This window comes from Canis lupus, chromosome 38, assembly GCF_011100685.1.
Source record: "Canis lupus familiaris isolate Mischka breed German Shepherd chromosome 38, alternate assembly UU_Cfam_GSD_1.0, whole genome shotgun sequence".
NCBI classification, from domain to species: Eukaryota; Metazoa; Chordata; class Mammalia; order Carnivora; family Canidae; genus Canis; species Canis lupus.
The window spans coordinates 24,716,025-24,731,827 of NC_049259.1; the positions used below are offsets into that span (position 1 = coordinate 24,716,025).

General features: G+C 42.2%; 1 protein-coding gene across 6 annotated transcripts in view; it reads right to left on the reverse strand.

Moving 5' to 3' along the window:
* The window catches only part of DISP1 (dispatched RND transporter family member 1), a 155,991-nt gene that overhangs the window by 129,044 nt on the left and 11,144 nt on the right, over positions 1 to 15,803 (reverse strand). For all 6 annotated transcript variants that reach the window (XM_038586423.1, XM_038586420.1, XM_038586418.1 and 3 more), the window contains exon 2: positions 8,474 to 8,621. Coding sequence is in view for 3 of the 6 variants with exons in the window: in XM_038586420.1 (XP_038442348.1) it covers positions 8,474 to 8,480 (7 nt within the window). In the remaining 3 variants the exon portion in view is untranslated. The remainder of the gene's footprint in view (positions 1 to 8,473; positions 8,622 to 15,803) is intronic.

Sequence of the window (15,803 nt, forward strand, 5' to 3'; positions counted from 1 at the left end):
AACTGCATGAAGTTCACAGAAATTTGTCAGTATTCTTGATGTTCATGATGTGTTTAGCATCATGTTATCAGTCATAATTCTGGTTATTAAGTTAAAGTATCATATCTCACTGAAATAAAGTTCCTTGTCAGTTACATTAGAATAACCTCTTATCAGATTTTTAACCATGGCCATTTTACAGTCTTTTGTCATTCACAGACAAAAGACTTGTTTTTACTCCTGATCCTTCTCTGAACATGTTTACAATCAGGTACAGGCAAGAATGCCCAATGATGCCATCCCTTTGAGACCATGCCAGTGGACTAATTTTCCAAACTAATGAAGCTGATGGGGTCATAAGACTGCTAATCAAAGATCAACTAGAAAAAGAATTAATTACATGAGACTGAAGGAACTGATGAGGAAGGTTGTAACTTAACTTTTTGCTTGAAACATTGCTCATTTTTTATTATTTGGGTTTCCTCTTAAATGGTCTGTAATTTACAACAATTTGGTAAAGTATGGTTTTGTGGACAGAGATGAAACAATTTGTTTTCTTCCTTCCCTGGTCCTTCCAGTGTTCAGAACCTCTTAATATTTTTGTTTTCATCACAATATAGTTATTTGCCTAAGTCCAATAAAAATCGGTTTTCCTTGTAACAGGAACTAATCAAAAGCGTTGGTTATATTACCAAGGCTTTGACTCAACTGTCATATCTGAGAATGATGTATACAATTAGATACGACCAGGCAGATTTAAGGAACAAAGATGTCTTCAGGGAGCTAGTGCTAATAAAACTCTCTTGGGAGAAAAAATTGGCCTAGTAACTGGCTTATAGGTTTCCCAATCTTACAGGTGAGTACGGAATGTCACTTCCTAGGGTGCTCAGGAACCATGAAATATTGTGGGAATCTCAGGAAGACAGGATTTCAGCCAAATCTATAGGCAATAAGGCAAAATCCAGTGGCAAGTTCTTGGCCTGGCTTCCTAGTCATGAGAAGCTTTTGAGACTCCTCATTGAAAGTTCTAGCAAAGCAAACTTAAAAAATTGATTCTATATCATCAATCACTTTTCTTGCTGCACTTGTGTAAATAATCAGGCCAAAATTAATGAGACTAGGCTTACTTGGCAAACAGAATACTTTATCTTTGATAGAAATGTGAGTGACTGTAGAGAGACTACAGCTAACTGTAGTCCACCTTGGGGGTCTTAATTTCTACTCTTGTTCATTAAGTTGCAGGTTTTGTTATCTACCTATAAATAGGACTGGATCCTGAATTCTTCTGGCTTTCTCCAAAATCTGGCTATAATTCTCTAAACTAACATTTCTAATTTTTCTCCCACTAAATTTCTAAACACTTCTAAATTCTCCCTAAATTTTGCTTCAGAATCACAGAACCCAAACTGTCCTCTTCTTGAAACCCTGCAAGCTGAGGATAGTGGGCTTGATTTAAACTTCTGAGAAATCACTCCAGCAGATCATGCGAGCAACCTTCCTGCCTGCAGCTGTGTAGGCCACTCAGAAAGTTCACTGGAACACGTGATGACGCCACAGACATTCAAACTGCAAATCAGGAAAATCTGTCAGATCATCACTGCCTGCCCTCACTCCACCATCTAAAAGATGCTTTGAGCCCAATTATCTAGAAATCTTGACTGCCTGCCTTCTGGACTCAAAAACTGAGTTTAGAGTTTGTTCTAACCATTAATCTCTTTTTTAAAAAAGATTTATTTATTTATTCATAGAGACAGAGAGAGAGAGAGAGGCAGAGACACAGAGGGAGAAGCAGACATCATACAGAGAGCCTGACGTGGAACTCGATCTAGGGTCTCCAGGATCACGCCCTGGGCTGCAGGAGGCACTAAACCGCTGCGCCACAGGGGCTGCCCTAATCTCTTTTTTGTTGTTGTTTTGTCTCTAGAAAAATATCCTTTCTTAAGTGCCTGATTGCTCATACCATGGAAAGACCTAACACAGGTAGGCATCTACTCCACCTGCTAATACTACCACTTCCTGAAACGAGACACGACTGTTTGACAGGACTGACCTCTTCCCAGGACTGAGACTGGTTCCATGGGTTATGGGACAGTCTACCAACTCGAGGTCTGGACTAGGAGACTTCTTGGGAAAGTTTCTCATGGGGGAAAGACAGGGTTCAGGACATGCTACCCCAGAATATGGCACCTTGGTATGCTGAATATTACAAACTGAAGGAATGTAAGAAATGGCATGTGCAGAAATGACTATCTGGACTTCCCCTGATAGAGCATAAGATGCTCAAACGAGAGGTGCCCTCCCTGGATCCAGAGAGAAGGAGCATACTTCTTTCCAAAGACAGAGGGACTCTGAGAAGACCCTGTTTTCTTCTGTTTACTACTCTCAGCTCATACTTGTTTTTGTCCCATCATATTTTTCATTTTCTAATTTTGATCAAACCTAGGATAAAAAATCAAGTTTTAACCATTTCTTTGGTCTTCATTTCCTTCTGAAACCTCCTGTATCACATAAAATTTGTATTAAATAAATTTGTATGCATTCTTTCATTAATTTATTTTCTTAAAGATTTATTTATTTTTTTATTCATGAGAGATACAGAGAGAGAGAGAGAGAGAGAGAGAGGCACAGACACATGCAGAGGGAGAAGCAGGCTCATGCAGGAAGCCCGATGCAGAGCTTGATCCAGGGACTCCAGGATCACGCCTTAGGCTAAATAAAGGCAGACGCTCGACCACTGAGCACCCAGGCGTCCCTCTTTCATTAGTTTCTTTTGTTATAGAGAACTTAGGAAGGTAGAAGTGAAGCCGACTTTTTTCTCCCCATGAGAAGTCTTCACCAGATGACTTCCAAAGAAAACTTTTGAATACTCCCCTTTATGCAGGCTTATATTGACTGTCCTCTAGAGGAAGAAAGAGAAAAGTCTGAAACAGATCTCTCAGTGAGGCATTAAGTATTGTTTTATCTTGCATCTTATTCTGAGATAAACAGAAGCCAAGAATCACTTATGCTGAGCATCAATTGCCATGTGTAAAGCTTATGCAGGAGCAATACTCTTAAGAATACTTATAATATTAAGCCTAAAGTTACCATGAACATGTCAAAACTTATTTGTATCAGAATTTTGCCAAGTTCTGAGCATTTACCTTCTTCAAAGGCCTCAGTAATCTTCAAAGAGATAACTGTACTTCATCAGCTGTCTTCAGATTTTAGGCTCAAGAACAGCTTTTTTATTATTATTAAAAGAAATTAGATAAATTTTCCTCGAATCTGTTTTAATTCATGTTTTTAAGAGAAAAAAATGCATTATCAAAAACGACATCTGTTCTATTTTTCATCTCTTCTCCTTATTTACCATTAAATATTAAGAGGGCATCTAAAAGCAGAAAATAATTTTAGAGCAGTGTTTACTAGACTCGTTTTTTCATATAATCTTACAATGTGATTACCTACATTGTTAAAATACAATTTTAATAGGAAAGATGCTTAACTCATATTTTTTAATGGGTTAAGGTTAATGCTTTATCAAATTATTTCTGTAGCAGGCGGTGTTAATTTAACGTAGTTGGCAGCGGTTTTCAGTTTGTGCTAAGAGAAAAGATGAGCATTTGAAGGAAAACGGTCGCTTGCCTTTAAGTGGTGAGGTTAACGACTTAAGTCCCATCTTTGCACTGCCAGTGTGAACTACAACAGCTTTCTCTGTGCTTTTTCCTCCAGGGGGTCATGCAGTTTGGTGTTTACCACAGACTTGAATATCTTCGAGTCCTACAAACCATGTAACCGGACGATGAAATCCATCAACTCTTTCAAAGGACCCTTTGCAAGTAGATTTTCCCTTTTATTTTGGGGGCTCAGGTCATTGCCATGAAAAGACTGCGCCATCTGTGTATGTATATTGGAAACTTTTCCCCTCCCTCCGTCCCCTTCCCCTTCACATTCTTTAAAGAGAGTTTCAATGCACACATTTGTACAGTACTGTTTAGCTGTCTACCCTCCAATGGCCCCTGCCACCAGCAGAGTCAGCTCTGTGCTAAGGAACCGGCTGTGACATTTTAAGAAATCGAACACTGTGTATGGTATTTTGCGGCTGTCTTTTACAGATGACAAGTCAGCATCTTGAGATAACCTCTGCTCCTTGTCCTTTTATTTTCTTTTAATGGGGAAGGAGCCTAATCTCTAAAGAATGGTTTCTATGTTTGTGAAGAACCTGCAAAGGCTGTTATGGTGGCACACGGAACAGATGGATCTTTTGGATTCACGTATCTGTATAAGGTTCTCAACATGTTTCCTCTAAAAACGGTTTGTGGGTCCTTTTTTCTTACGCAGGATGTGTGTACATACTAGTTGTATAGAACCTTTAATATTCTGGCCTTTAATTGTGCTAATGTGAAATGCTTCTCAGACAATTTTCTTAAAAACTGGGTTATGTTAACACTGAATGGCAGCATTATTACCTGATAAGAGCTACTACTCCATTCTATTACTCAGTAATCAGGCAATGATGTGTAAAATATGTGGATAGTATTTTGGGGACAATAAGTTTACTTTTGGACAAAAAAGGCATTCCTAAATTTAATATATGCTAAATATCCATGATGTATACAGACCTATGTGTGATGCTGGCTAGAATTTATAAATAGCCATAATAAATTCTTTTCCCCAATCTTCAACAACCTCACATCCTGTACTTGCTGCGCGTAAGTGTTGTAGTGATTCAGAGGAGATTATCACAGGACAATGGGACTGGAGAAAAATTTATGGACATAATGACCTGAGCTGCAGGGAAACTGAGGGTGGGCTTTGGAGAAGTGTAGATGTACAGGACATACAGGGAGGCTGAATGAAGGGGGTAATCGCAGGATGTGTTTCAGGGACCAGTGTCGTCGTAGTGCATTGGACCCCATAGGAGACTGAGGCTAGGACCTGCAGGACAGTGAGTACCATCCTGAGGGGACACTACATCTTGGGAAACATTCAGATGATTGATCATTGATCCTTTTGTTGATCAAGTGAATATGAACCGTGCGCCAGGCACCAACTACGCAGAAGAACAGAGCAGGTTGAAGCACAGCTCTAAGTCCTGATTGGCTGCCTGATGCTTTAGTGACCCTGCGCAACCTCTCCGATTGATCTGTGATGATAAATCTGTCAAATCACCAAGTTGTTATCAAATTTTCTAATGTTTAAGGTCTTAATAAGAACGTTCAGTTTTGATTACAGATCATTAAACATAAAAAAACCTATTTGATCGTCACTAACAAAAATTTTAGTGTTTCACTTACCAGTTTCTCAGTTGAGAATTTTTTAAACAAAAGGTTGTTTTTAGCTAATTGTTATTTCTTTTGGACACTTGAATGAATTTTAAGTTAAATCTACCATGAAAATGAATATACGTTAAGCTGGGTTAAAATTTTCAGGTTTACATTTAAATAAGTTAAATGCAAAGCCAGAATTAACCAGAGCAATCTTGTCCCCCTGCCGCGGCTGGGGGAGGGAGCGGGAGGCAGGGTGGGCCGGTTCCGCAATCCCGCCCTTACCAGTAGAGAGGGCGCCATTTTCAGGAAGACAAGGTGGATGAAGGTTTGTTTTGTCACTGCTGGTGTTTTCTTCATTCGAATGCGGAGCTGGAAAGCACAGCGGAATCAGAGCTTCCACACGCTGGTACAGATGGAGGCGGGAGGCCAGCAGGGAGCGGGCCCACCTGCAGCCTCACAGGGCCCTATCTTCCTGAAGAGTAAGTCCGTCCTTCCAGGCTGCCTACTTTTCTGTTCAAGGGCACTCCACGGGCTCTAACCTCGGTCGACCGTACTGAACGTTCGGGTACCTCACTGCCAGCCTCCAGGACTAGTGGAACCACCTTCATCTCTGGCACCGCCGGACAGTGGGCAGGACTCGGCAGCGCGGGAGCTGGGGCCTGGCCCAAGGGTCAGCAGGAAAGGCTCGGCCCGCTCAGGTTCTTCGGCGTCCATGGCTCTGCAGGTGCTGCCCTCCCCGTACGACCATGAGGACAGCACGGCAGGATGACGAGTTACGACGCATTTGTCTCAGCTGCTATGAAGCGAGCTCTTGACAGAAAGCAGACTCATGTGTCCTCAGAGACTCTTCTGGTAATAGAACTGGAGCCAGAAGACCTGGCTTGACTCCAGGCAGCCCTGAGCAAGAAGTAGGCCCTCTTCATTGGCTTTCTCTTTAGTAAAGGGAGGGACCATTATCCCTGTTGCTGGAGGCTGCAGTGAGGCCTGAAGAAGATGCTGAGGAAGCAGGTTACAAAATCCTAACGAGCTATGCAGGTGGCAGGTGGCAGCGGGAGCCACGAGCACCCGTAAGGCCAGCGACGGCACACATCTGGAAGCCGGAAGCCCCAAGGGCAGAACCATGTCTGCGGTACATGCTTATCTCAGTTTGTTTATTTCTAAGTTTAAGAACTTTTCACCATATTCTTTCTATTTGACCCTTTTCCTCAAAAGTTTGGTTAATTCTCCATTTTAGAAATAAAAGAGTGTAAAGAAAGCAGAGCACCCTATTCTATAGCTGGATGGGTAAGCTAACTCTCTGTGGCTAATCCCCACTAGTCAAGAGGCGGGAGGTTAACAACATGGTTCTCTTTCAGTTCTCCGTCTGCCTCCAAGGAAAAGGAATGAAGTAACAGCTGGGGATCCAGAGGACATCAATATGGGAAGGAGGGGTGTCTGGGTAAAAGCTGGACAGAGAGGAATCCAGGCTTGGCAGCTGAATGAACAATTCAGGAGTCTGGTCTGGGTCCAAGAAAGATAATCTATCCCGGGCGGGGAGCACAGGCCTCCCTGCGGAGACATTCGGTCAGAGCCCAGGTGTTCACCAAGCTTACCTGCACACCTGACACACCGCGCACGCTGCATGCTCTCCCAATGCTACCCTGCAAACCAGCATTCGTATACCCAGAGATGGTACTTAAGACTTGATATTTTAAGATAATGCCCATCTGATTCTGTTTAGTAAGCTACATATATCCTTCCAGTTAGTTTTTCAGAAAATAAACTGACTCTCTTTCTGGCTGGATCACACATGACTCATGCGGTATTGGGGAAGGTTCTCGCTTCTTGTGAATGTTCACTTTTTTTTAATGAGCTGTAAAAAATTCTTGCAGAGTTGTTGAGATGGAAAAGCCTATGTGTAAAGCACCTAGTACAGTGCCAGGTGCACAAGAGGGATTCAGTTAATGACGGGTATTAATCTGTTATCTAGGCTTAACGCATAACTATTTGTGTTTCATTGGCAGTAAGTTCCGTGGATATACATAACATGAGCATTCCAAATCTCAGTCTTGTGGGTTTCAATATTTGTTTTTAGACTAAATTAATATTATGCTCTTTCACAGATTTCTGAGAGCACAGAAACCATGTTCTGTTAAATTGTGGGCAGTGACTCAAAAGGCACATATCACTTGTCGGAAGCAGTTTCAATGAACAAAAGAAAATTTCAAATTTTGAAAGGGTCACTTATTCTTTAATTTTACTTGGGTTATATTTGTACCCTTGACAAGGATAATAATCTTCTCAAACTAAATTGGAGTCATCTAGACTATAAGATACACCAGTCATGTCATCGCCTCTCCATCTTTGGTAATACAAATGATTTTAATTTTCCAATCCTGATGACCACAACTTCACTATAGAAAGTGGACAATGGGAGTAAGTTGCTGCCTTGAAAATATTTTAAAACTTTTCCCAGGGACAACTGGGTGGTGCAGTTGGTTAAGTGTCCAATTCTTGATTTTGGCTCAGTTCATGATCTCAGGTCATGAGATCAAGCTCTGCACTGAGCATGGAGCCTGCTTATAATTCTCTCTCTCCCTCTCCCTGCTTGTGCTCTCTCTCTTAAAAAAAAAAAAAATCCTTTAAAATATCTTAATCAGGTTTCAGATAGGACAAACAGTAAATACTCCTGGCAGTACTGAACTCCCTCCTCCTTTTTTAACCAAAGGTATACCTATTTCTAGTGACACTAAACTGATGGGCCTTTTATGACCTAAAACCAATGAGCCTTCTATGGCTCAAACATGGACACAACCAGGCTTCCCCAAAGAGGCTGCAGAAGATACAAGCCTGTCAAGATCCCAAGCCACTCGTAAAGACAGCCAAAAGAAGGACTTAGACAAACCCCTGAGAGGTGGCAACAGTGGGTAGGACAGTAGCCATAAAGATGATGCCACATTCCTGGAGACCCCAACCTGCAGCTGACCGACTGCACACACAAGTCCAATCACCCGCAGGGCCCCAGCAGGGAGAAAGCCAGGCCGAGCTCTCGGGAGCTCAGTGAGACAGGGAGGGAAATGATCGATAAGCAATGGTTACCCAAAACCAAATTCGCAGGATGTGATGTTTACAAAGGTTTTTCCTCCTGCTAATATGAATCTGGAAAAGAAGGGACAACGATAAATATCACCTTCCTCTCTTTAGTGTAGACTGGGCCCTACGGACAGATCTCTGGGAGAGCTGACTGTGGCAAGAAGGCTTACCTTTCATGGACTTCTGTCAGTTTTCCCAAGATCCCATCCGCAGACTCTGGGGTGAGCGGGGTGTCCCAGCCATGCCCTCATGGTCACCACCAGACACCATAGGGGAGGAATATAGCGTCTCTCTCCTTCTAAATTTTTGGCTGGGTCTCTGTAACAGAAAACAGATAACAACAGAAAAGCAGACAGATTTATTTAACATAAATTTTATGTGACAGAGGAGCCTTCATAAGGAAATTAAGACCAAAGAAAAGGTTAAACCTAAGTGTTTTTAAACTAGATATGATGAGCCATAGAGTCATGGAAATATGTGATGAGATAAAGAAGGGCATGAGCCAAGGGTAGTAAAATGGGGAAACTCAGCAAGGATTATTCATTCCAATTCCTCCTGGCATCCGTCCATCCTCAGAGATAAGGATGCTCTTATCTCCCTCTGGGGATTAGGGAGGGCACCTCTTGGGTGCAGGACCTGCTTCAAGGGAAGGTCAGAAAGTCCTTCCTGCACATACCAGTTCTCATATTGGTTTACAATATTTGACGTGTCCTTCCTGCACATACCAGTTCTCATATTGGTTTACAATATTTGACATGTCAAGGTGCCGTATTTGGGGTAGCATGTTCTGAACCCCATCATTCCCTTTCAAACAAGTTACTTCCAGGGCACTGGCAGGCTCCAGCAAGTTATTTTTTAGGACTCTCAATGAAAGAGTTTCGCCAGTTAGTAAGAACGGGTATGGGAGTCCTCCCCCCACCCCCAGGTTCAACGCAAAACACTTCAATCAAGCAGAGTGATAACGTGGACTTCTACGGCAGTGTAAACCCGATGGCCAGAGACCCCCTGACAAAGCTGTATTATATATTTTAAAGTTATTTTTTAAATGTATGGCAGAGCTAGCTATAAAGCAAGAGAAATGTGCGAAGGCAGAAAGGAAAGCATGAATCTAAAGGGCAGCTACTTCTGGAAGCAGCACATTCTTCGGGCATTTGCACAGTCCTGCTGGCTAGAACCTAAGTGGGGAGACGGAGTGATAGGCAACGCTGGGGGGCAGGGCCGGAGCACACGGCATGGAAGGATGGTCAGACAGAAAAAACAAAAACGAGATAAATGCATATGGGTAAACCTGAACACTGTTATTTCTGGGGTTAAAAGATCAAGTCCCAGAACTACAACACTAATAAAAATAGTTTGTATCAGAAAGAGGCTGATCTTGGGTGCCCAAGTGGCTCAGGTGGTTGAGTACCTGACTTGAATTCTGCTCAGGTCATGGTCTCAGGGTCCCTGCTGAGTGGGGAGTCTGCTTCTCCCTCTGCCCCTCTCCCTCCAGCTCATACTCTCTCAAATAAATAAAATCTTTAAAAAAATTGTTCACCTCAAAGATGCTAACCCATTTCAGTTAATTAAAATTTGTCAAAATTCAGAATGAGCATCTAATCCCTCAATACAGCGAAGTAACATCTTGTTGTATAAGGTCTATTTTGTGAATCTAGAAACTATGCTCCAGAAATCAGAGTGTTCAGTGAAAGCTTAGTAAGTCAACTATTTCCCAATAATAGTGTTACAAGGGTTGACTCTAAAGACAAAATAATGTGAAAAACCCTCAGTTCAACGACCCACCCATGGATTACCAATGCCCTCCCCTCATCCCCACTTTAAACTGTCTATGGCCAGTTTTCAATTCTGAGTGGATTTTTTTCTCTTCTACACAGGATGCTTCCAGAACTTTCCCATCTGTACATTTTAGCAAGCAGAAATTAATTTCTACGACTAAGATAAATTACAATGACAATCTGCCCTCCCAAATTACACTATAACCCAAAATAAATTATATAAAAGCTTTACCTTTTGCTTCTACCAGTGCAAAGGTTTGGCTACCCCCAACTGTAAAGCAATCACCAAATAGTCAGCAAGGTGACACAGTCCTCTTACCTTTAATAAAAACGCTAAGAGCTGAAACTGTTCTGCAAGAAACCAACTGGCAACCACTAAGACTACAGATGAAAGTTTTATTTGACTGGAAATGGAAAATCCTGTATGCATACACAGAATGATAGGAAATGACTTGGTGGCCTCCTAGGAGTAGAAAGCTGAAGCAGAGCTGTATGATGGAGAAAACAGAAGGCCCCAGAGCTTGCCGTCTGGCAGAGGGGTTCAGGGCTGCGGCCCTCAGCTCAGGCCCAGGGTCAAGTCCCAGCCCCGACGACTGTGGCACACAGGCAAGCCCCTTAGCTTCCACAGACTTTGGTCTCTGTATCTGGGAGGCTGGTCTAGTAGCCCTTAATAGGACTACAGTAAGGATTAAATTAGATATAACAGATATAAAAGCCCTTACCACAAGAATTGGCACATAGTAAATATCTAATAACTGTGAGCTAGTCACGGAATTATTATCCTGTTTCCAATATTATTTTACAATACCACACAACCAGAAGTGTTGAGAAAAGCACCTTATGCAGTAATTAAAGAATTTATATTTTAGTTATTCCCGGATAGTAGGCAATCCTAATACCCATCAGACAGCATTCAGCAAACACAATAACCAGATCCAATACTAAACAGCCACGAATTAAATCATTAAAAATTATTAAGGCATAACAAAGACTACTAATCTGCTCACTTGAGCCCAGAGATCTGATTACTAATAATTAGGTCACAGTATTAAGGGGCTAATGAAATTTTTCTACAATATACTGCTGCAGTGATCTTGAGAGGGAACCATAAAAAACCATAATAAAGTCAAAAAGAATCAAGAACCACCGACTGTTCTGCGACCACAGCAATCCCATACATGCCCCCTCACAGCCTTATTAGCAGCTGGGGGAGGGTGACAGCGACAGGGGCCGAATCTCAACAGCTGAGTTCCGTGTTCCATGGGCAGAGAACTCTGAAAGCTTGGTTTGCACTCAACCCTGACAGCCTGAGAAAACCCAAGTCGTTTCAGGGAAAGTATCAGGGAAAGTAACAGCTCTATCCAAATCCTACAACCGGGGTTAAGGGTAAGATCGGTAAGCAAGCCTGCATTCTTACAGCACCGGGCAGAAACCAGCTGGGCCCGAACCAGGAACTAGCAGCCTCGGCAGCCACCATCAGCAGCGGCACCGAGCCCATTCCTGGGGCAGGAATCTCACAACCACTCACTCGGGAGCCACTAATTTACTCTGCATTTCAAACCGGTCTTTTTATCTCGGTTTAAAAAGAATTAAACATTTTCTTTGCAGCTAATGGAAACGCATTCATCATGACTCACTACCCTTTTCAGCGGCAACAACTTGCGGTTGTAAAGCAGAAAACCCTCGCGTTTGGTTTGGGCGCGTTCATCACAGCCTGGGCCCAGCCCCGCCCCGCAGCCCGTGGCAATGCCAGAAAGGTCCTGCTTCCCGCGCCAAGGGAATCTGTTCTTCTGTGCACAGCCCTCTCGCTAACTACCACCTCTCTTGTTGTCACTGTTTTTATCCAAGCAGCAAATAGTTTGCAAGCATTTGCTACTTCGGGCTAGATGCTACATTCATTGTGGTGATGCCCCTGAAAGAAACATTTATCCCTAATACATTGACTGCATTTCACAAAAATTTAAAGTGGAACAGCTCACAAACGCTACTGTGAGTACGTGGATATTAAAGAGAATTCTAGAATCAACAAGCTGCTCATACTCTCCAGAAAGTACGTAAGGGTAGGCACTGAATCTAAAGGTGCTTTTGAGACACGGAGCATACAATCAAAAGCAGACAGGCTTTACAATTAGCTCCACCATTTAGGAGCGTTACAAAAGTAGACAAGTTACTTAATCTCTTCGAAATTTGGTTTCCTCCCCTATAAGAGGGAAATATGAATATGTACCTTAAATAAGGCTGCTGCAAGGACTGAATACAATGTATATTAAATGCCTAGTGCAGCACCTACCATATAGTACAGGATCAATTAGTAGAAGCCAGTATTATTAGAGACATTTTCAACAAGAGGAACACTTTTAGTGCTGACTTCTACTCCTTGGTGGAAAAAAAAATTCACCCTGTCAGCAAAACTTATTATTACTGGTCTAAAAAGACAAAGTGAAAACCATAAGCTTCACAGGAGAACCTGTAAGGGACTAGCATGGATGAGGAGACTTAGCTCACAGCAAGGTGGAAGACAGGACCTGCAGTAAGAAGGGAGTCCTATCTCACAACAAGAGCATTTAAACAAAAACCCAGAAAGTATGTGAGATTACAGAGGAAGGACTTGACCAAAGTCAGGATGCAGCTATGCAGGTGTCTCAAGTTCAAAAAGGTTCATCTCTCCCCATTATCCTTTTTCCTCCAGGGAAGAAACACATTCTCCTTGAAACTGGAGGTCCTCAGTAAGGAGGTCTGAAGAGACAAGGTAAATAAGCAATCTCTACAGATTAAACCACTTACTACCTCTTTGGACTGACGGGTTTTTGTTTGGTTTTATGAATTCCACTTTAAAATACACATACAGGGGTGCCTGGGGGGCTCAATCATTAAGTGTCTGCCTTGGACTCAGGTCATGATCCTGGGGTCCTGGGATGGAGCCCTGCATGGGGCTCCCTGCTCAGCGGGGAGTCTGCTTCTCCCTCTCCCTCTGCCCCTCCTCCCTGCTTGTGCTCTCTCTGTCAAATAAATAAAATCTTTAAAAAATAAAACATATACAATTCATATAATGTACCTTAGGAGTAAATCCATCAGTCATCCACACCTTCACCTGAATTAACATAACCAAATAATTATGGATCAGCCATCAGTTATGAGGGAAATGGGAGATTCCCATTCCCAGTACAAAAGTAGAAGAATGGGGGATGCCTGGGTGGCTCAGCAACTGAGCGTCTCCCTTCAGCTCAGGGCCTGACCCTGGCGTCCCAGGATTGAGTCCCACATGGGGCTTCCTGCAGGGAGCCTGCTTCTCCCTCTGCCTGTGTTTTTGCCTCTCTCTTTGTGTTTCTCATAAATAAATAAATAAAATCTTTTTAAAAAGTAGAGGAATGGGTGATTTTAAGGCATGCAGCACTACCTAATGGAGGCAATAGGAGAGCAGGGGAAGGAAGAGCCCATGGGAGAGCGCGCAGGCAGCTACGGAAGGACCCCCCCCCCCCCCCCCCCCCGGCTTCTTAGAGGCAACAACGGCCAGCACATTTCACTGAAAATCAAATGCTACTGCAGGTTACCAATATTCATCAACTCTAGGTCTATGAACCAGGATACTGTGTAATGTGAAACACTGGAGTCTGCAAATACAAAACTGTTCTACCTAATGATTAAACTACAGAAAAATCATCATTCAAAAATTAGTATTCATTTAATTGCATCATTTTTTGAAAAAAGCAGTTAGAGGTCACTCAAAAGAAACATTCACATTTATTCCTCTGTCCGAAAGGCCTCTGAACTTTAGCTTAGACATAGTCATCCACTTAAGCATAGCATAATAACTAAACAAGCTTGATTCAACCTAGATCACCCTAGATATACCATGAGCTTTTATTTTTAAGCTTTTCTGAACTCTCTTTGCTTGGAAATGTAGAAATGCAGAAATTTCTCAATTTAAATTTAAACCCTACATACAGACCTGTGCAGAGAAGCTTTCGTCCAGCCCGAAGGGTTCCAGAGAGAACCCTACTCGATAGATCTTCGAGGACCACCTCGAAGGAACCACCTTTAGGTTCCTCAGAAGGAAACTAAACACTCCAGGTTACTCAGTCAGATGCAAATTGTACCAATGTTTTGAACACGAGGGAAACAGCTCCCAGGTCTGGTTCTGAAATAATCACACTACAAAGCTGGGGCAGGTACTCTGTGCTTAATAACTAGTCATTTCAAATTTGCTCCCATACGCTGAAAAAAATCTATTATTTGACTACTTCTGAGTCTACATCCATACGTACTTTTATATCTTCAGATGCAATTAAGTTCCCTTTGGGGCTGACATCCACTGAAATACTTCATTTTGGTTTTTACTCAAAACCTGAAGGAAATAACCCTTTGAGGAAGAGGAAAGGGACAAGTTGCTTCAAAATCTTGCACCTTCACTCCCCTTTTCAACTCTATCTTCCCAGTTATACTCCAAAGTGCAAATAAATAAATAAATAAATAAGTCAGTCAGTCTGATAGGAAATAGTGCCATAGTTAAGTACATTGTTTGAACTTGATGAGATAAAATTTGCAACTGAAATATAACTCCCTAAGAAGGGGCAAAGTTTATTCAAAAAGACCAGGCCTGTTGATCAGAGGTGAAGAAGTACTAAGTACTGTCAGAGATACATCCCTCCCTGGAAATAATAAACCTGAAATAAGAAACCATACTGAACAGCTGTGGAGTGACATAAGGTAGTTAGAGTAAGTGAAAGAAAAGAGGAATAAGACAAAAAAAATCTCACTCTAGTGATACATTCTGGTAAGACTCTCAGCCAGCTGCCATGATATAATATATAAATGTTATCATTTTGAGTACCATGTGCCATGGGTTGTGCTAACAAGCACATTACATATGTTATTTCCTTTATTCCCTCTAATGACTACGTGCAGTGGGTATTAATAGACTTATTTTGCAGGTAAGGAAGTAAACTTAGATTAAGCCCGAAACCCTGCAACCTTCTAAAGAACCCATTTACCTCCTACAATGTTTCCTCTATGCCTCACGGAATCCTTAAAATTCCCTCTTGGGGGATTTCCAAACTCCAGCCCTGTGCTACTCAGACAGCACTTGGGTCCCAAGAGCCCCATGTTTCTCTACTAACCTCAGGGAAGAAAGAGCTCTCTCAGCAACTTGTTATGAACCACACATTCTCTCGACCTGAGATCCTCTGGAAAATCCCATGAGTCATCCGATGGCTAGGTTGTACGTGTAAAACCTCCTCAAGCCCCCTGGGCATCAGACGGAGCTGTGTGCCCTGAGTGGATATGCTGTCCACCCGGACACCCCCTCTTTTCTGCATCACTGAACGACTCGAATATCACCCCTATCCTCTTAACTATCAATTCATACTCAATCCCCTAAGTAGGGACTCTTCAGGAAACCCCTTTACTAGTTTCATGTACCTGTGATCACTCTCGTTAGCAGAAAGGGTACTAGATTGGGCATCAGATCCAGCTTCTAATGATGGTTCCTTTATTCACTGTGTTACCTGGACAAACTACTCCACCTTCCTGGGACTAAGTTTCTCAACCACAAATGGGGAGAACTGGACTAGCTCAAGACTAATTCCTTCCTCTAAGAAGTTTTTGTGCAAAAAAGGCTAGCAATAGAAAAAAAAAATAGGCTAGCAATAGCATTAACTTATAAAAATACAAAAACATGGCTAGAAAATTTTTAAATTATTCAAGGCACCTTAAATTAAAAAAATAC